Source organism: Bombina bombina, chromosome 5 (assembly GCF_027579735.1).
Source record: "Bombina bombina isolate aBomBom1 chromosome 5, aBomBom1.pri, whole genome shotgun sequence".
Lineage (NCBI taxonomy): Eukaryota > Metazoa > Chordata > Amphibia > Anura > Bombinatoridae > Bombina > Bombina bombina.
In genome coordinates this window covers 1,061,571,802-1,061,594,445 of record NC_069503.1, presented here as the reverse complement: position 1 = coordinate 1,061,594,445, position 22,644 = coordinate 1,061,571,802, and the positions used below count along the sequence as shown (strand labels likewise).

The 22,644-nt window shown below is 40.7% G+C and overlaps 1 protein-coding gene across 1 annotated transcript in view; it reads left to right on the top strand.

The window, feature by feature from the left end:
* LOC128661716 (ATPase family AAA domain-containing protein 2) overlaps window positions 1-22,644 on the top strand; it is an 83,244-nt gene that overhangs the window by 36,483 nt on the left and 24,117 nt on the right. The window contains exons 7-8 of the mRNA XM_053715939.1: window positions 5,561-5,674; window positions 6,065-6,188. Of these exons, the coding sequence (XP_053571914.1) occupies window positions 5,561-5,674; window positions 6,065-6,188 (238 nt within the window). The remainder of the gene's footprint in view (window positions 1-5,560; window positions 5,675-6,064; window positions 6,189-22,644) is intronic.

Sequence of the window (22,644 nt, the reverse complement as noted above, 5' to 3'; positions counted from 1 at the left end):
TCATAAATTGACCCTCCTGGATCAATGAAAGAATGGTATTAATAGCTTCCATCTTGAATGATGGAACTCTGAGAAACTTGTTTAGACCCTTGAGGTCTAGGATAGGTCTGAAAGTTCCCTCCTTGTTGGGAACTACCAACAGACTTGAATAAAAACCCTGCCTGCGTTCCTGTATAGGAACGGGTAAAAAATTACTCCCAGGGAGGAGAGGTCTCTTACACAATGTAAGAACGCCTCTCTTTTTATCTGGTCTGCAGATAATCTTGAAAGAAGAAATCTTCCTCGAGGAGGAACATTTTTGAACTCCAGTTTGTATCCCTGAGATACTATTTCTATAGCCAAGGGATCCTGAAGTCCCACACTCAAGCCTGAACAAAGAAAGTCTGCCCCTACCAGATCCGTTCCCGAAACGGGGGCAAGCCCTTTATGCTGACTTGGATTCAGCAGCCCTCCAACTTCTTGTCCATGGGGTCTTTAAAAGCACAACTATCCTCAATAGAAATAGTAGTATGTTTTGCCAAGGTGGAAATAGCCACTTCCACCTTAGGAACAGATTGCCAAGCTTCCTTGACTGCGTCAGCTATAGGGAACATCTTTTTGAAAATAGGAGAGGGAGAGAAGGGAATACCTAGTTTCTCCCATTCCTTAGAAACAATCTCCGAAGCTCGCTTAGGAACTGGGAAAAACATCTGCGTAAGAAGGAACTTCGAAATATCTGTCAAATTTACTCTTTCTCAGGAGCGACCACTACTGTGGAATCGGTCCTCTAAGGCAGCGGTCTCCAACCAGTGGTCCGTGGACCACTGGTGGTCCACGAGAAGATGTTGGTGGTCCTTGACACCATCAAGCAGGAATTAATCTCCTCTGATGGTGTTGCGCCGCAACTCTCTACAGTGCCTAGCTGGACATCAGCGAAAACTGAAGGAGGAGTTAAATTACAATCTCTCTACGCACGTAGAGAACCTGGAACCTAACTCCCTCACTTCCCATTGACTTACATTGTAAACTGGGTTTCAATTTACAAGGGTTTCGATTTACCACCATTCCTTCTGGAACCTAACCCCAGCGTAAACTGAGGGCTACCTGTGTGTGTGTGTGTGAGTATATGTATGTATGTATGTATGTATCAAATAAAGATGCAGTCTCAGGACTTTTAACAGCAAAGTTAAGATTACTTTATTTGTGGAACGTTTTCGGGGATCGGGTCCCCTTCGTCAGCATAAACAATAGTGAACACAACCAAACTTATATAGTGTTTAAGATAACACTTCAAACCATACCTCAATCAAACAGTGGCGCCAAAAAGCTCCAGTCTGGAATGCTGCTTGCATTCCACAGATCCGTCAAACCGGAAGTGATGCATATGTCACTTCCGGGAGGGAATGTCATATCATCATAGTGAAAAAAACATATATTCATATAAAATGTACATAACCCTTGTAAAGCACCCCCACTAAAGGATAAAGCATGTGTCATGTTGAAAGACAAATGTGCATACTCAAAATGTATTACTCCTGCTGTTTATCATGGTGCCGTGTATATAGCGTGAGTTGCCATGGCAACGAATATACAAATCTATCAAGACCGGAATACAGATTGGCATATTCACATTTTTGACGATGACCGGTAATTCTTACAAAGTAGATCCATAGCTGTGTCTATATATTTGTATCCACTGGTGTCTGCACAACAACTTGGTTAAGTGACAAATACCTAAATAAATTACAACACGGGAACACACACACTGACTCCACTAGTTGGATCTTGATTCAAAGTGAATAAATTGAAATACAACACTACTATTTCTAAAAACACACTATGTGAATATTTATCCCTGTGTACTATCATTTAATCCTACTTTCACTTATAGTGGCGTGGTTGGATCCCAGTTGCCATAGCGACCTAGATACACATTTGGTGAGACCGGTAGGGGATTTACCAGCTTTAATCAAGTGAAAAAGGGTGGAATAATCATGTATACTATCACTGTGTTAAAAAACCTCTACATATAGACATGTTAAATTAAATGTGATAACTTGTGTTGAAGATCAGGTAGATGATTTAGCTGTGGAGAGGGTGACAATTACATGAGTGTGTCGCTAACATACAGTCATATTATACAAGGTCACATATATGGATATCATTGGAACAAAATATGTTGATAAACAATCCATATTATAATCAGAAACACAAACCCCATGTTCACTCCACTATGCTAAACCCAATAATATTAGGTGAGTGCCTATGCTTCTGTGTCAAATAGGTGGGTTTCATATGTCAAATATCTTATTATTATGACACACCATTTGGATCTTATGGGCCCTATATTATGTAGCACCCTCTCAGGGGCATAGGTCCCGGTACACAAATACAAAAGCACTATCTCCAACAGAGTGCAGTATGCAAATTAAACAAATACCTAAAAAAACAAAAAACAGAATTATATCAATGTTAATGATATACACAATGTAGTATACCCACAGACTGTATTCATATATTTACATACACCTAGATTTGCCAGAAAAAAAGGACACTACAGTGTTACTTCACACTGTACCCAGAGTCCTAAGTGTGATTGATAGAGTTCCATTCATTGTTACAGACCCTCATAGAAAGAGGTGTCCACATTATTCCCAAATATCTCCTCTAGAATTTAATTACTGGGATGAGCGTCCTCTTTAGGTGTCAGCAAAAAACATTTACTCAATTCATGAGAACTCCTTTCTCGTTTACTGATGATATTAGAGTCTCCTCCTGAAAAAACTCTTATTCAACCTAAATCAGTCCTGTAGTGAAAATACCGGTCAGATGTGTGGGTAACCACTTTATTCACCCCCCGACTTCCACAAGAAATCTGAGAACACAAGATTCCCAATGGCTTGTGCTGTGGCACCGGGCCGGATGGGACAGCAAAAATGGAGCCCATACCAACAGCCCGAGACAGTCATGGGGGATCAAAGGATGTACCCCTAGTATGTACTACACCTTTAGACCACACTACTTAAAGTGATGGTAAAGTCATCTGTTGTGCAGTACATAATCCTTTTTCTTTTACCTTAACTAGCACATCGATGTGCTTATATAAATAAACAATTTATTCACTCTGTAATGATGATTTTATTTCCCCTCCGTAGAGTTTTTTAAACAGCCTCTCTAATTTTTTCACCGGTGCAGCTTTGACAACGCTTTTAGCCACTCATCAGCTCACCATGCGCCCTATGTAAAATATGAACCGCACGCTCCCGGCATCTACACTAACTCTTTGCTACTTACTGCGCATGCGCACTTCTTACGCTAACTGCGCATTGCTATCTGAGAATACTCAGCTCCTGGTTTTAGCCGATGTAAGTAAACCGTAAATCATTCCTTTCGTAATGATTCACAGTTTGCTTTCATTTCTCTCATCAGCCAGATATTTTTCGATGTCTATATGTTTCAATGTTTGCTTTAATTTCTACCATCAATAATTTCTCTCTTCATATATAAAATAATTGTAAGTATTTTTTGGGCAAAAAATACTTACAATTATTTTATATATGACGAGAGAAATTATTGATGGTAGAAATTAAAGCAAACATTGAAACATATAGACATCGAAAAATATCTGGCTGATGAGAGAAATGAAAGCAAACAGTGAATCATTACGAAAGGAATGATTTACTGTTTACTTACATCGGCTAAAACCAGGAGCTGAGTATTCTCAGATAGCAATGCGCAGTTAGCGTAAGAAGTGCGCATGCGCAGTAAGTAGCAAAGAGTTAGTGTAGATGCCGGGAGCGTGCGGTTCATATTTTACATAGGGCGCATGGTGAGCTGATGATTGGCTAAAAGCGTTGTCAATCAAAGCTGCACCGGTGAAAAAATTATAGAGAGGCTGTTTAAAAAACTCTACGGAGGGGAAATAAAATCATCATTACAGAGTGAATAAATTGTTTTTTATTTATATAAGCACATCGATGTGCTAGTTAAGGTAAAAGAAAAAGGATTATGTACTGCACAACAGATGACTTTACCATCACTTTAAGGACTTTGAAATCAGGTGTTGCATTAAGACCCACTGGTTGAATCGTTCCTAGACGGTACATCCATTGTGCCTCCCGCTGTAAGAGTATTTTGTTTCGGTCCCCACCCCTGTCCAGAGGTGGGACGTGATAGATCAATGTGTACCTAATAGATGACACCGGATGTTTCCTTAGCGCACAATGTCTTGCTATGGGTTGATCAGAATCTCCAGACTTTTGTGCCAACCTAATGGCATGTCTGTGATTCGTCATTCTCTCTCTCTCAACGTACCAGACGTCTTACCCACATAGTATCGAACACGGACACACCAAGAGATATATAAAAAATGTAGTTGCACATGTTATAGAGTGTCTAATGACATATTGCCTGTTGGTGTGTGGATGGTGGAACGTTTTTGTGCTGATAAGTCCGTTGCAGGTGGTGCAGCGGTACGATCCCTTGATATTAACCTGGGTCCGAGGTCGGTAGCTGGCTTTAGGGTCTGTCCTGACCAATAGGTCCCGTAAGTTGATACCCCTTCTGTAGCCTACCATTGGTGTCATATTCTTACTGAAGTGCAACTTAGGATCCGTGGCCACTATGGGCCAATGTGTCCGAAGAACCTGGCCTGCATTTTTAGTAGTGGGTGAAAAGGTAGTTACCATTATGAGTTTTTCCTTTGAAGTATCTCTCACGAGAAGTTCCGCCAGTGTATATTGACACTTCTCCGATCATCTCCTTGATTAACTGCGGCTTGTAGCCCCTTTGCTCAAACTTCTCGCCCATCTCGGACAACTCTGAGACTCCTAGAGCATTATCTGAATTATTTCAGATGGTTCTAATCAATTGGGACCTCACAATGCCCTTAAGTAGTGCTGGGGGATGACAGCTATCGGCACGTAAAAGGGAATTCCTGTCTGTTGGTTTATTATATAATGTAAACCCTAGACCTTGGGCTGTCTTATGTACGTTTAGGTCAAGAAAGTTAATGGCTTGCTCACTCGTCGTGATCTTAAACCTGACCGTAGTTTGTGTGCTGTTAAATGCATTGAACCACACATGGAGATCATCCAGGCCCCCTCGCAAGCAGTGTTCCAGACCGGAGCTTTTTGGCGCCACTGTTTGATTGAGGTATGGTTTGAATTGTTATCTTAAACACTATATAAGTTTGGTTGTGTTCACTATTATTTATGCTGATGAAGGGGACCTGATCCCCGAAAACGTTCCACAAATAAAGTAATCTTTACTTTGCTGTTAAAAGTTCTGAGAGTGCATCTTCATTTGGTTCCTATACTGTTTTCAAGTCTGCACCCAGGCGGATGCCCACCTGTGGGAACAAGTTGGTATTTGGATGCTTTTATATCTTATTTTCCTTAAATAATTAATGTTGTATTAAATTGGGATTGTAATGTCCTTTCTAATCTTCCCATGCAAACGGCTCAAAATTTGAAAAATAGCCCCAGAACTAAAAGCTCAGGAATATTGTATTCCGTGACTTCTTGCAGATGGTTTTTTTTTTTTTTGTTTAAATTAATTATTCATGCTACAATTTTGATAGAAACATCAGAAGAGGGTGAAGACCAAGATGAGGAGGATGGGGAGGAGGATAATCAAAAGCGTTATGAGCTACGTCAAAGAAAAGCTGTTGTACCATATCAAGCCCCACTAACAGGTATCTTCATTTTTGTATATCTTTACAACTGATTAATGCCAGGAATCTCATTTTATTAAACTTAAAAAATGTTTGATAAGAAAATATTTTTTTATATGAATGCCACTACTATTAACTTAAATGTGCTCAAGCATTCTTATGGTTTTTTATAGTGTTTTTGGTACTCTTTAATCCTTTCCTAGTTTAAAAAAAAAGTGTGGTTTGCATTTTTAAAAGATGTTGTCTTGTCCTGCTTTGTACAGTAAAAATATTTTTGTAATTAGGCTGCCTTCAAGGTGTTTGCCCCAGGCTAGACTCAATATTATATTTTTAAAATTCATAACGCCTATTTCATTTTCATTTTATGTGCATCTTTGTAATGTTACATGTATATGATCATATTTCTTGCAGAGCGTAGGAGCCATAAAAAACAGGATGTATTTTATACCAGTGCAGCTTCCCCTGTGAGGAGAAGATATCATCGTTTTAGTTCTTCTGGACCAAGAAGCCCTTACTGCAAACGTCGTCTAAATAGGTTTGTTAGGGCCACCATTCATTTATCTAGATTGTGCATACATTTTGAGTGTGACACTTATGCAATAGAATTTGTGTGCTTTAGAATCAAACTTAGTTCGGACATAGTTATAAACTGTGTATGCTTTTACTTTTTGGGGTGAGGGTGTTCGATAAATCTTTTAACCCTTAAGTGCCAAATGTTATGTGCTAGGCTTACTGCTCTGTATAGAGTGTGTGACTATTTAGCTTTTGCACTAAAACTGCTGTTTTGCTACCTGATGCTGAGCTTCCTGCTATTGGCCAGGAATTCCACGGGAGTTTTACACAGTACTGCTTTCCACATGAATGGTATTGTGGAAAGCTTTCCCAATCTCCAAGCTAATTTATATAGGAAATATCATATTCACTAAGAATGTTTAGTTTTAGGAATGAAAGTTTTTAATTTAAAATTTCTTTATTGGTTTTTCAAGAAGTCAAAAAGTTATGGTTACAGCATATCCAAAGTGGATCAATACAGCCAAGGTATTACATTAAATGATATTCAAATAGGACCTGGGACATTATTTTCAAACATGCAGCCATATTTACCATTATAAACCAGACAAGGTTACACAGATTATGACTCATGAAGGTGGCTTGAGTATTATGTCCAAAGGCTTCCTCCTGTTCCAAAGCCCAAACATCCTATACGTCAGCTGCATTACACCTCAGGATATTTTGTCCATATTTCAAAAATAACCCCAAAAAAGGGGGGGGTTGTATTATAAAATAGATAAACAAAACAAAAAAGCAAATAACATATTACATAACATAACAAGTATTCTGCCAAAGGGATGACAACAGTCTAGCAAGTCAAACCATGATGATTTCTTTTTAGTAATGTGTATCTCAAAAATAAATACATTCCATACCTTAATTAGAGGCTACCTACCAATTGCCCCTCCACCATGCACATACTGTTCCCATAAAAATAGCATATCATGGTAGAGACTCAAACATCCCAATTTAAAGTAATGTAGTCTTTCTAGAGTTAGGGTGCTCTTTACTAAATCAAACCAGTTAGTAAGTGTGGGTGCATGTGGTTTCTTACAGAACTTTGGTATGAGTCTTTTTGCTGCATTTATTAATATTTGATAAAGACTTTTTCTAATTTCTCTTGTAAGGTGTATCCAGTCCACGGGTTAATCCTTTACTTGTGGGATATTCTCCTTCCTAACAGGAAGTGGCAAAGAGAGCACACAGCAGAGCTGTCCATATAGCTCCCCCTCTAGCTCCACCCCCCAGTCATTCTCTTTGCCGGCTCTAAGCAATAGGGTCCCTCTCGGAAGGGTAAAGTGAATGTGGTGTTATATTTGTGTCTAATAAGAATATTAACCAGGAAATTGTTGTTCCTTCTCTGTGTCCTAATCCTTCTTCGAAGAAGGAACATCTGTTACACAATCTTGATGTGGTTCGTGCTTTAAAGTTCTATTTACAAGCAACTAAGGATTTCAGACAAACAACTTCATTGTTTGTTATCAATTCTGGTAAGAGGAGAGGTCAGAAGGCGACTGCTACCTCTCTTTCCTTTTGGCTGAAAAGCATCATCAGTCTGGCCTATGAGACTGCTGGCCAGCAGCCTCCTGAAACAATTACTGCTCATTCTACCAGAGCAGTGGCTTCCACATGGGCTTTTAAAAATGAGGCTTCTATTGAACAGATTTGTAAGGCAGCGACTTGGTCTTCGCTGCATACTTTTTCCAAATTTTCCAAATTCGATACTTTTGCTTCTTCGGAGGCTATTTTTGGGAGAGAGGTTTTACATGCAGTGGTGCCTTCCATTTAAGGTACCTGTCTTGTTCCCTCCCTTCATCCGTGTCCTAAAGCTTTGGTATTGGTATCCCACAAGTAAAGGATGAACCCGTGGACTGGATACACCTTACAAGAGAAAACAGAATTTATGCTTACCTGATAAATTACTTTCTCTTGTGGTGTATCCAGTCCACGGCCCGCCCTGTCATTTTAAGACAGGTGGTTTTTATTTTTAAACTACAGTCACCACTGCACCCTATGGTTTCTCCTTTTTCTTTCTAACCTTCGGTCGAATGACTGGGGGGTGGAGCTAGAGGGGGAGCTATATGGACAGCTCTGCTGTGTGCTCTCTTTGCCACTTCCTGTTAGGAAGGAGAATATACCACAAGTAAAGGATGAACCCGTGGACTGGATACACCACAAGAGAAAGTAATTTATCAGGTAAGCATAAATTCTGTTTTTACAAGGAATGCGTGGTTTAGCATTGAATAAAATTCCCTCAGGAGAGAGAGCCAGCTCAATTCCGATAATTTTGCAGATTTGTTCATGTATTTGCACCCAAAATGTGTATATTATATATACAATCCCACCATATATGGTACATTGTGCCTTCTTGGTTGCACCCTCTCCAGCATCTATTGCTGGCGTTTTTAAACATATGCTTTACTTTGCTAGGGGTTAAATACCACCTAGTGAGAATCTTAATATTTGTTTAAAGTGCCGTTGCTGAGTGTGCTGATTTGGCGGTCGCTTGGAACCATGTATCCCAATGTTTATGTTCAAATATTGTAAGTGGTCTAAGCATATTCTGTTTGTTTTTATGCATGGAAAGAAAGTGACGAACCTGATGGTATACAAACCAGGAGTAGAAGTGAGTAAAACCTCGTGTCAGTAAAGTGTGTCTCTGTGCTATTCGTCCTTTTTCCAATAACGAGAACACAGGTACATGATCCAACAATTTTGTTGGTGCCGTTGTGTTTTGTTTCCTCCCTAGCGAACAAAGCAAAAGCTCTCTATTTGGATCAAGTATTGTCAATGGTGAATAAATGGATGTTATGCGTTTGTGTTTGCTGCGTATTTTAGCCAGTCTGACCAGGTTTCTTTAATAAATGGGTAAGTAGCAATTTTTTCTAAAGGGGGTTTTTGGGGCGCCCAGCACATCCCACCCATTTGGGTAATTCCCAATAACTGTGATTCTAGGTGGACACATCTCTTATAGGAGTTGCCTCCCTGTCTACACCACTCCACAACCCTGTTTTCGGCAATCGCTAGTTTATAGAAGTATAGATTTGGGGTTCCCAACCCACCATCATCCTTATGTCTATAAAGTGTATTCCTAGCTAGTCTCGGTGGCCTTCTTTGCCATATGTAGGTATCTATGATAGCTTGCAGTTTACTGATATCTGCTGCAATTCCCGGTATTGGCAATGCCTGCATGACATATAAGGCTTTCAGCAACAGTGTCATTTTAGTGGCTGCAATTCTCCCAAGCCAAGAGATTTTTTTTTTTTTTTTGGAAGCCAGGAGGAGGCTAAGTACTCAAATTCCTCCAGTAAGCGGCCATAGTTTTAATTTTTGTAAATTTGCAGGGTTGTGGTTTAGGAATATTCCTAAATATTTTAATGCTTGGCTCTGTAGTTTGTACGGGTATATTTGTTTGATTTCCAACACTTCTGCGTCTGAAAGATTTATTGGGTATAATTCTGATTTTATTTGTGCTTATCAAAAAATTTGATACTGCCCCATAGGATTGTAATTCTTGTTGGATGTTTGTTAGGAACTTTAATGGGTCTATTAGAGTCATGAGAATATCGTTGGCGAACATTGCCAATTTATATGTTTGGTCTTGTATGGTTATACATTTTATTCTTGGATGTTCACGCAATTTTATAGCCAATGGTTCTAGAGATAATATAAAGAGGATGGGGGAAAGTGGGCAACCCTGCCTCGTACCATTCCTAATTTCAAGATGGTCAGTCAAAACTCTGTTGACCCGTATCTGGGCAGATGGATTGGAATATAAGGCAAATTTTTTTTGAATAGTTTTCATGGGGAAGCCGAATCTTTGAAGTGTGGTCTGTAAGAAGGTCCAATCCAATCTATCAAATGCTTTTTCAGCATCAGTTGATAGATATATTGAGGGGATTTTTAATTTTTTAATCCATCAAATTTAGTATTTTACATACATTATCCTTGGCCTCTCTCTGAGGGACAAACCCGACCTGATTGTGATGAATTAGTTTTGGAAGGAATTTATTTATCGTATTTGCTATAATTTTGGCGTACAGCTTGAGATCTACATTTAATAAAGATATTGGCCTGAAATTTGCTAGAGTTTTTCCGGGTTTGGGGAGTACCGAGATGTGGGCCTGCAACATGGTATCAGGGAAGACTATGGATTCAGATATTTGGTTGAACAGAGTGAATAAATGTGGGATAAGTTGAGCGTAAATACATTATAATGCCGGTTGCTAAGACCATCTGGGACCGGGGCTTTCTCCGGCTTCATCTCTTTTATGGATTCCAGTAACTCCCTACTGGAGATTGGGGCTTCCAGCAAGGATGCCTCGTTATCAGTGAGTTTAGGGAGAGATATAGTATCTAAGTATTTTTCGCACTTTAACGGATGTGAAGTTGGCGATCGATTGGGGAATAAATTATAAAGTCCATGATAGAACCTTCTAAAGGAGTCTCCAATAGATTTTGTGTCTTCTATTGTGGTGTTATTTGTTACGTTGAGGGAGTGAATGTATAAATTGGCATGTTTTCTTAATGCCCTAGCCAGGAGTTTCCCCGTTCTGTTTCCCTCGCCATAGTATTTTTGCTTTATATGCAATTGGTGTGTCTCTGATTCGATTTGTAAGTATTTATTTAGATTTTCCCTTTTTTTCCTGGAGAGCTTTGGCTATTACCTTGTCTTCGGGATGAAGCTTCAACATTAGGTCTGCTTAAGACACCTCTTGCGCTAGTTTAAAATATTCTGTAAGAGATTGTTTACGTTTTAAAGGCTTTGAGTTTGATAAATTCACCTCTAATATAGGCTTTATGTGCCTCCCATATTATTGTGGGACTAATATCTGGTGTATTGTTGAGGGTGAAGTAGGTATCTAAATGCTCAGCGAATGATTCCACTATTTTTGGGTTAGCTAACAGTGAATTGTCTAGTCGCCATGAGAAATGTTTCAGAGGAGAAGAGGGCCAAATCATCTTGCATTCCACTAACGAGTGGTCTGACTACACTGTGTGTTTGATATTGACATATTTGACTAGTGATAACGCAATATGATCCACTAAAATGTAGTCTAATCTTGAATAGCTTTTTTGTGGGTTTGAGAAAAATGTATAGTCTCTTATTTGTGGATGTGTGTATCTCCACACATCGTGAAGTGTCAATGCCCTAATGTCCCTCCATATAGAGTAAAGTGTTTTTTGGTTTTGTCGAATAGTGGGGATGGAGCTATCTAGATTGGGTACTAAAGGGATATTGAGGTCTCCTGTGACAATCAAAGGGCCTTTAGTTAAATCGGCGATTTTGTCGGAGAAGCGAGAGATAAACCGACCTTGTCCCGTATTGGGAACATTTACATTTACAATGGTTACTGGTTTGCTAAACATCAAGCCCATTATACCCAAATATCTTCCCTCCCTATCTCTGTCTATTTGTTGAAGTTTGAATGGAATTGATTCATGTATCAAAATACTAACTCCATTAATTTTTTTTTATTTGCTGTGGAAGTGTTGTGGGTATTGGGAGGAAAGATAACCAGGCATTCTATCAGTTTTAAAATGAGTTTCCTGCAATAAAAGAATTTTCCCCCCTCTCTGACAGAGGTCCCGAACAGCCATAGCCTTCTTGTTGGGACAGTTAAATCCCTTCACATTTTGGGTGATTAAATGTGTAGTTTGTGTGAGTGTGAACGTTTGTCATCTTGTGTGTTGGATTCTATTTTTGTAACTCCTGAGGCTGCATGACTGTGGTGTGTTTTCTGTAAGTTGATTCCTAACACAATTTACACTCTTCAAACTAAGGCATACCCAATGGCAAAAACAAACGAAACCTAAACCAATGCGATTAGCACACAACTGGTGCGAGTAAGAAAAACAAAAAATAGCATTCTTTAAAGGGGAACACAAACCCCTACTGGGCATCAAATTGTTATCTCAAACTATATATGCATATAGTATGCTTAATGCTATATAAAAGAAAATACCTGAAACTTCGTTTTACAAATTGAGCTGGTTTAAAAATCTTCATATTACATTTTAGAAACTGTACGTATCATGTCTCTACACTGCAGAAGTCAATACAATGTGAGCTCACTACATTCAATGAACATTATACATTCATCAATTAAGTACTTTATCTCACCCCTCTCTTCCTGCAGGTGCACCATTGCTATCAGCCGGCAAGAATCTCTCTCCCCGGTTTTCTTCATTGGGCTCTACCTGCTGCGACCCACCCCATCTTAAAATTCCGGGGTGGGCCAGGACAGGTGAGCACCCCATACCATGGGTGCAGCTACAACAAACAGAATCCACCAAATGTCGGACACTTCAATTATTGTCCCAGAAAAGTTCACTTTCCCAAAGTGGTTGCAAGTTCAGTTCTCTGAGTGTCTTTATTGGCAGATTTTGCTGAGACCTTCCTCCATTCAGCTCTCTGGGGAAGTGGTGGCGCGGAGTGGGACCTCTCTGTCCCATTTCCACGGATCTCATCTTGCGGTGGTGGGGGTGCGATTTATAGATCCTTACAAACCCGTTGTATATCCTCTGTAGTGCTACATATTAATCTTCTGCCCTTCCATGGTATTTGCAAATTGAAAGGGTGACCCCATCTATATGGTGTATTGCGCTGTCTTAGTGTGGTGGTGAAATGTTTAAATTCTCGTCTCTTCTGCAGGGTTCTTGGAGTCAAGTCTTCATACAATTGGATAGATTCAGCTCTGTACTTGAGTGGGAATCTCTTCCTCGCTTTCTTCATAATCTCTTCTTTAATTTGGCATCTAGTGATTTTAACAACAACATCCCTTGGGGCTGATCTCCCAGAGGTTTTGCCCGTAATGCCCTGTGGAATCTGTCCAAGGCTATCATGGCCTCGGAATCAACTCCCAAGAATGGATGTGAAAAGACCTTGTAGATAATCTTCCAGGTCAGCCGGTGATATAGTTTCCGGGATTCCCCTGATTCTAATGTTGCTACGACGGCTTCGATTTTCCAAATCGTCTAATTTGTTCTCCATTTGTAGAACTAAGTCATCTTGAGATGCAACCTTAGACCTGAGGAATTTTATATTTGAATCAGTAAGATCAGTGTTGTCTTCTAGTTTTTCTACCCTTTGACCCATATCCGAGAGGTCTTTTTCTTCTGTTATGTGTGATCAGTCCACGGGTCATCATTACTTCTGGGATATAACTCCTCCCCAACAGGAAATGCAAGAGGATTCACCCAGCAGAGCTGCATACAGCTCCCCCCCTCTACGTCACTCCCAGTCATTCTCTTGCACCCAGCAACTAGATAGGATGTGTGAGAGGACTATGGTGATTATACTTAGTTTTTATAACTTCAATCAAAAGTTTGTTATTTTACAATAGCACCGGAGCGTGTTATTGCCTCTCTGGCAGAGTTTGAAGAAGAATCTACCAGAGTTTTTACTATGATTTTAACCGGAGTAGTTAAGATCATATTGCTGTTTCTCGGCCATCTGAGGGAGGTAAAAGCTTCAGATCAGGGGACAGCGGGCAGATGAATCTGCATTGAGGTATGTAGCAGTTTTTATTTTCTGAATGGAATTGATGAGAAAATCCTGCCATACCGTTATAATGACATGTATGTATACTCTACACTTCAGTATTCTGGGGATGGTATTTCACCGGAATTACTCTGTTAAAAGTACATTAAACCTTTTAATAGGTATTTATTATGTTAAACGTTTTTGCTGGAATGTAGAATCGTTTGCATTTTCTGAGGTACTGAGTGAATAAATATTTGGGCATTATTTTTCCACTTGGCAGTTGCTTGTTTTAATTGTGACAGTTTCGTTTCTCTCTCACTGCTGTGTGTGAGGGGGAGGGGCCGTTTTTGGCGCTCTTTGCTACGCATCAAAAAATTCCAGTCAGTTACTCTTGTATTTCCTGCATGATCCGGTTCATCTCTAACAGATCTCAGGGGTCTTCAAACTTCTTTGGAGGGACGTAGATTCTCTCAGCAGAGCTGTGAGACTTATATATTGACTGTGATTAAAAAACGTTGCTCTGTAATTTTTATGTTTCAAATTTAATTATTGTTACTTTACTAATGGGAACAAACCTTTGCTAAAAGTTGTGTTGTTTTTAAGGATTGATGCTATAACTGTCTTTCAGTTCATTATTTCAACTGTCATTTAATCGTTTAGTGCTTCTTTGAGGCACAGTACGTTTTTGTTAAATAAGATTGTAACCAAGTTGCAAGTTTATTGCTAGTGTGTTAAACATGTCTGATTCAGAGGAAGATATCTGTGTCATTTGTTCCAATGCCAAGGTGGAGCCCAATAGAAATTTATGTACTAACTGTATTGATGCTACTTTAAATAAAAGCCAATCTGTACAAATTGAACAAATTTCACCAAACAGCGAGGGGAGAGTTATGCCGACTAACTCGCCTCACGTGTCAGTACCTGCATCTCCCGCCCGGGAGGTGCGTGATATTATGGCGCCTAGTACATCTGGGCGGCCATTACAGATAACATTACAAGATATGGCTACTGTTATGACTGAAGTTTTGGCTAAATTACCAGAACTAAGAGGCAAGCGTGATCACTCTGGGGTGAGAACAGAGTGCGCTGATAATTCTAGGGCCATGTCTGATACTGCGTCACAGCTTGCAGAACATGAGGACGGAGAGCTTCATTCTGTGGGTGATGGTTCTGATCCAAACAGATTGGATTCAGATATTTCAAATTTTAAATTTAAATTGGAGAACCTCCGTGTATTACTAGGGGAGGTTTTAGCGGCTCTTAATGATTGTAACACTGTTGCAATACCAGAAAAATTGTGTAGGTTGGATAAATACTTTGCGGTACCGGCGAGTACTGACGTTTTTCCTATACCTAAGAGACTAACTGAAATTGTTACTAAGGAGTGGGATAGACCCGGTGTGCCGTTCTCACCCCCTCCAATATTTAGAAAGATGTTTCCAATAGACGCCACCACACGGGACTTATGGCAAACGGTCCCTAAGGTGGAGGGAGCAGTTTCTACTTTAGCTAAGCGTACCACTATCCCGGTGGAGGATAGCTGTGCTTTTTCAGATCCAATGGATAAAAAATTAGAGGGTTACCTTAAGAAAATGTTTGTTCAACAAGGTTTTATATTGCAACCCCTTGCATGCATCGCGCCGATTACGGCTGCGGCAGCATTTTGGATTGAGTCTCTGGAAGAGAACCTTAGTTCAGCTACGCTGGACGACATTACGGACAGGCTTAGAGTCCTTAAACTAGCTAATTCATTCATTTCGGAGGCCGTAGTACATTTAACCAAACTTACGGCTAAGAACTCAGGATTCGCCATTCAGGCACGTAGGGCGCTGTGGCTAAAATCCTGGTCAGCTGATGTAACTTCTAAGTCCAAATTACTTAATATACCTTTCAAGGGGCAAACTTTATTTGGGCCCGGTTTGAAAGAAATTATCGCTGACATTACAGGAGGTAAGGGCCACGCCCTGCCTCAAGACAAAGCCAAAGCTAAGGCTAGACAGTCTAATTTTCGTCCCTTTCGGAATTTCAAAGCAGGAGCAGCATCAACTTCCACTGCACCAAAACAGGAAGGAGCTGTTGCTCGTTACAGACAAGGCTGGAAACCTAACCAGTCCTGGAACAAGGGCAAGCAGGCCAGGAAACCTGCTGCTGCCCCAAAGACAGCATGAACCGAGGGCCCCCGATCCGGGACCGGATCTAGTGGGGGGCAGACTCTCTCTCTTCGCCCAGGCTTGGGCAAGAGATGTTCAGGATCCCTGGGCGCTAGAGATCATATCTCAGGGATACCTTCTAGACTTCAAATTCTCTCCCCCAAGAGGGAGATTTCATCTGTCAAGGTTGTCAACAAACCAGATAAAGAAAGAAGCGTTTCTACGCTGTGTACAAGATCTGTTATTAATGGGAGTGATCCATCCGGTTCCGCGGTCGGAACAAGGACAAGGGTTTTACTCAAACCTGTTTGTGGTTCCCAAAAAAGAGGGAACTTTCAGGCCAATCTTGGATTTAAAGATCCTAAACAAATTCCTAAGAGTTCCATCGTTCAAAATGGAAACTATTCGGACAATCTTACCCATGATCCAAAAGGGTCAGTACATGACCACAGTGGATTTAAAGGATGCTTACCTTCACATACCGATTCACAAAGATCATTACCGGTATCTAAGGTTTGCCTTCTTAGACAGGCATTACCAGTTTGTAGCTCTTCCATTCGGATTGGCTACGGCTCCAAGAATCTTCACAAAGGGTCTGGGTGCCCTTCTGGCGGTACTAAGACCGCGAGGAATTTCGGTAGCTCCGTACCTAGACGACATTCTGATACAAGCTTCAAGCTTTCAAACTGCCAAGTCTCATACAGAGTTAGTTCTGGCATTTCTAAGGTCGCATGGATGGAAAGTGAACGAAAAGAAGAGTTCTCTTTTTCCTCTCACAAGAGTTCCATTCTTGGGGACTCTTATAGATTCTGTAGAAATGAAGATTTATCTGACAGAAGACAGATTAACAAAGCTTCTAAATGCATGCCGTGTCCTTCATTCCATTCAACTCCCGTCAGTAGCTCAATGCATGGAGGTGATCGGCTTAATGGTAGCAGCAATGGACATAGTACCCTTTGCACGTCTACATCTCAGACCGCTGCAATTGTGCATGCTGAGTCAGTGGAATGGGGATTACTCAGACTTGTCCCCTACTCTGAATCTGGATCAAGAGACCAGAAACTCTCTTCTATGGTGGCTTTCTCGGCCACATCTGTCCAGGGGGATGCCATTCAGCAGGCCGGACTGGACAATTGTAACAACAGACGCCAGCCTACTAGGTTGGGGCGCTGTCTGGAATTCTCTGAAGGCTCAGGGACAATGGAATCAGGAGGAAAGTCTCCTGCCAATAAACATTCTGGAATTAAGAGCAGTTCTCCATGCCCTTCTGGCTTGGCCCCAGTTAAAAACTCGGGGGTTCATCAGGTTTCAGTCGGACAACATCACGACTGTAGCTTACATCAACCATCAAGGAGGGACAAGAAGCTCCCTAGCAATGATGGAAGTATCAAAGATAATTCACTGGGCAGAGTCTCACTCTTGCCACCTGTCAGCAATCCACATCCCGGGAGTGGAGAACTGGGAGGCGGATTTCTTGAGTCGCCAGACTTTTCATCCGGGGGAGTGGGAACTTCATCCGGAGGTCTTTGCCCAAATACTTCGACGTTGGGGCAAACCAGAGAGAGATCTCATGGCGTCTCGCCAGAACGCCAAACTTCCTCGCTACGGGTCCAGATCCAGGGATCCGGGAGCGGTTCTGATAGATGCCTTGACAGCACCTTGGAACTTCGGGATGGCTTATGTGTTTCCACCCTTCCCGCTGCTTCCTCGATTGATTGCCAAAATCAAACAGGAGAGAGCATCAGTGATTCTAATAGCGCCTGCATGGCCACGCAGGACTTGGTATGCAGATCTAGTGGACATGTCATCCTGTCCGCCTTGGTCTCTACCTCTAAGACAGGACCTTCTGATACAGGGTCCATTCAAACATCAAAATCTAACTTCTCTGAAGCTGACTGCTTGGAAATTGAACGCTTGATTTTATCAAAACGTGGTTTTTCTGAGTCGGTTATTGATACCCTGATACAGGCTAGGAAGCCTGTTACCAGAAGGATTTACCATAAGATATGGCGTAAATACCTATACTGGTGCGAATCCAAAGGTTACTCCTGGAGTAAGGTTAGGATTCCTAGGATATTGTCCTTTCTACAAGAAGGTTTAGAAAAGGGTTTATCGGCTAGCTCATTAAAGGGACAGATCTCAGCTCTGTCCATCTTGTTACACAGGCGTCTGTCAGAAAATCCAGACGTCCAGGCCTTTTGTCAGGCTTTAGCTAGGATCAAGCCTGTGTTTAAAACTGTTGCTCCGCCATGGAGTTTAAACTTAGTTCTTAACGTTTTACAGGGTGTTCCGTTTGAACCCCTTCATTCCATTGATATAAAATTGTTATCTTGGAAAGTTCTGTTTTTAATGGCTATTTCCTCGGCTCGAAGAGTCTCTGAGTTATCAGCCTTACATTGTGATTCTCCTTATCTGATTTTTCACTCAGACAAGGTAGTTCTGCGTACTAAACCTGGGTTCTTACCTAAGGTAGTCACTAACAGGAATATCAATCAAGAGATTGTTGTTCCATCCTTGTGTCCAAATCCTTCTTCAAAGAAGGAACGTCTTCTACACAATCTGGATGTAGTTCGTGCCCTCAAGTTCTACTTGCAGGCAACTAAGGATTTTCGACAAACGTCTTCTCTGTTTGTCGTGTACTCTGGTCAGAGGAGAGGTCATAAGGCTTCGGCTACCTCTCTCTCCTTCTGGCTTCGTAGCATAATTCGTTTAGCCTATGAGACTGCTGGACAGCAGCCTCCTGAAAGAATTACAGCTCATTCTACTAGAGCTGTGGCTTCCACTTGGGCCTTTAAGAATGAGGCCTCTGTTGAACAGATTTGCAAGGCTGCAACTTGGTCTTCGCTTCATACTTTTTCCAAATTTTACAAATTTGACACTTTTGCTTCTTCGGAGGCTATTTTTGGGAGAAAGGTTCTTCAGGCAGTGGTTCCTTCTGTATAATGAGCCTGCCTATCCCTCCCGTCATCCGTGTACTTTTGCTTTGGTATTGGTATCCCAGAAGTAATGATGACCCGTGGACTGATCACACATAACAGAAGAAAACATAATTTATGCTTACCTGATAAATTCCTTTCTTCTGTTGTGTGATCAGTCCACGGCCCGCCCTGTTTTAAGGCAGGTAAATATCTTTTAAATTATACTCCAGTCACCACTTCACCCTTGGTTTCTCCTTTCTCGTTGATTCTTGGTCGAATGACTGGGAGTGACGTAGAGGGGGGGAGCTGTATGCAGCTCTGCTGGGTGAATCCTCTTGCATTTCCTGTTGGGGAGGAGTTATATCCCAGAAGTAATGACCCGTGGACTGATCACACAACAGAAGAAAGGAATTTATCAGGTAAGCATAAATTATGTTTTTAATCTCAGATCTCCTCCCTAATTGTTTTACTTGGCCTATTAAAGTTGAAAAGTCTTTCTTAGAAGTTAAGGAGTCTAAGGCCCTAGGGACTGAGATGGCAGAGTCTGGGTACTCTCCCTCTGATTCTGATGAGGCAGAAGAGACATCCGCTCTGGTATCACGTGGGGTTATCAGCTTCTTGCCTGGTGTATCTAGGTGTTTAAAAAAATTATTTACAGAGGGGTTGGCAATTGCCTGCTTCTTGGCTCCTTTATTTGGCTTACCGCCTTTTTTTGGGGACATATTGACTGTTATGTGAGAGAGAGATTGCCACTCAACTATAGCAGGTCAGACAGCATGGAGTATAACAATAGGATAAAGCAAAAGCCCAGGATTCACTGAATTAAAAAGCTGCTCATAAATGCCACTTTTCCTCCTTGACTACTATAACTATTCCCAACTGTATTTCTGGAATCGTAACCTGCCTTCAGGCTATCTGCAGACGATTAAGATAATGTATCGTATACCTTTTAAGGGTTAATATTGACATTGCATTTGTTATAGTCCACAATGGATGGTATCGTGCTTTACTTTTATGATGCCCCTACATTCATCTTTATAGCATGTTATGTAATTCAGGGCATTGAGGGCCACATGTCATTAGGTGTTATACACAATGGTGACCGGATGCTTTTTTTGTTGAACCCCGGAGCCTCACATGAGCTCAGCAGCTCCACATCTCACCCACCTTAAAAATATGCAGATTCCCTGCCGTAACGGTAGCCTCGTGGGAAGCCGTTCTGGGATTAATCTCTCCCGTCAGTCAGTTGCGTCCTGCTCACATGGCGCATAAGCACAGCCCAGGCTGGTAGAAAGTCTCTCCGCTACTGCTTTTTCCGTCCGAAGTGGACGCAGATCAGATGAATTATTATCAGTATTTATTTATGGGGTATACTCCCATTCATTCACTAGTAGGAAGAAAAAAAAATGTATTCTTACCTGATACATTTTTTTTTTCTTTCTTGACACGGATCATCATTTAATTACTGTTGAGAATATCACTCCTGGCCAGCAGGAGGAGGCAAAGAGCACCACAGCAATCACTTCCCTTCCCACAAACCCCAGTCATTCGACCAAAGGAAAAGGAGAGAAAGGAAGCAACACAAGGTGCCTGAGGTTTATAGAACAAAAAATCTGAAATACAGGGAGGGCCGTGGACTCACTGTGTCAAGAAAGAAATACATTTATCAGGTAAGCATACATTTTTAGTTTGCTTTCTAATGACACGGTGAGTCAACGGATCATCATTAATTACTGTTGGGAATTAATACCCAAGCTAGAGGACACAGATAAGGGAGGGACAAGACAGGTAACCTAAACAGAGGGAGCCACTGCCTGAAGAACTTTTCTCACAAAAGAAGCCTCAGCCGAGGCAAAAGTATTACGTTTTATAAAATAAAAAGTATGCATAGAGGACAAAGTTGCAGCCTTGCAAATCTGTTCCACAGAAGCTTAATTTTTGAAGGCACAGGAAGAAGAAACAGCTCTCGTGGAATAAGCCGTGATTCTCTCAGGATGCTGCTGTCCAGCAGTTTTATAGGCAAAACAAATTTATTCTCTTCAGCCAGAGCGAAAGAAGTAGCCATAGCTTTCTGACCCTTGCATTTCCCAGAGAAACAGACAAACAAAGCAGAAGACTGGTGAAAGGCCTTTGACAAAGCAGTTGCGAAACGCACGTCAGGCGTTCTCACTGCTTCCTAGTATGTAGATGGTTATTTTTTAACTCTCCTTGTAACCACTGTAATTTGTAAGCGGAATGGCTGAATCTATTTGACTTATTTACTAGTTTTCTAAACTGCTTTCCTAGCAGAACTTTAAATCTAGTTACTTTTTTGGGGTTAATTTGTTCTTATGTTCCTGGGTATATATATATTATATTATATCTAAACTACTAAAATATGTTATGCGGTATTAAAAGGTAATCTTTTCTCTCACAAGATTGTGATTTTGTGATACGGTATTAGAAAGCAATTAGTTGGTATAATTTTGAGTCTTGAGCGACTTTGGCTCAGCTTGGTATTAGAAGGTAAATTAACCACTTAAATGTGAGCTACAGCAGGGTTCTAAACCCTCAATACGGTACTAACAGGTAATCTAAGATAACATCTTTCTTGTAGAATATATAGAACTATCTCTGGGAATATTCCCTTATAAGACTTTGTTGTAATACGATATTAGAAGACAACCAGCTGCTTAAAACGTAACCCTAAACAGGGTTATATATCCCTGCTAGACTCTATTGCTATTGTGATATAGCCTGGCTTTAGAAGGTAACACTATCTCTTGGGTAATGAGTTGCAACAGGATATAACATCCTTAATACCACTTTCTAAGATTATATTTTATTTATATAACCATTACAGGGAAATATTCCCTTACATGATTGTGATATTGTAAAACGGTATTAAGAGGTAATCGGCTGTTAACGTAAGCCTAGATAGGACCTCTCATCCCTGTAAGATCCTGTTGGTATTGTGATTTAACATGGCATTTAAAAGTTTTTAATAGTAAATACAACTGGTTAGCGTCACGCAAAACTAGATTTTCAGCTCAGCCACTCAAGTGGCCATCCTGAAAACTCGGAGACTATCTGATCTCCTTGCCTTTTTAAGTTACAGCAATCACTACACTTAACACACGTGTTACTTGATACACCCTCCCCTGTTCCATTATAAGTATCCATACATATGGATGTTTTTTACGCCATGTAGTAGGCAGTACCTGCTCATAATAGGTGAAGGAATTAAAGGTAATGTTCAGTTTATAGTTGCACATTTGCCCAACCTATTGAGAATTGCCTTACTAGTATAAACTGTTTCCACCTCTAACCGTTCAGAGAGCCCAAGGCCTTCTGTTATACATTCAGGGAGCAGTCCATTTATTTGAGTTTTTTTATTTTTAACATGAGTGCATAGTCACTTTTTATATTAATTCAATTTAGTAAAAGTTAAGTTTTAATTAATTAACCACTCCGGTTTTCCCATCCCCTCACTGATAAATTTGAATAAAATTTATTTTGAGCGTTCACACTATCTGTATCTAGTACAAGTGTGCCACTATAGTGCTTTCTTTTCGTTTCTCTACCCTTCTTTCGAAAGGCCTAAGTCGCCAGCAAGTAGAATTTCAATGCACGCACCACATCTAGGTTGTGCAGCAAATGCTCCTTATGAGAAGATTAGGACACAAAGAAGGAACTATTTCCTGATTTAATATTCCTATCCAAAACAACTTTAGGAAGGAAACCTTACTTAGTATGTAAAACTACATTATCAGAATGAAAGATAAGATAAGGGGAATCACACTGCAACACAGAGTTCAGAAATTCTCAGAACAGAAGAGATGGCAAAAAGAAACAAAACCTTCCAAGATAACATCTTAATATCTAAGGAATGCATAGGCTTAAACT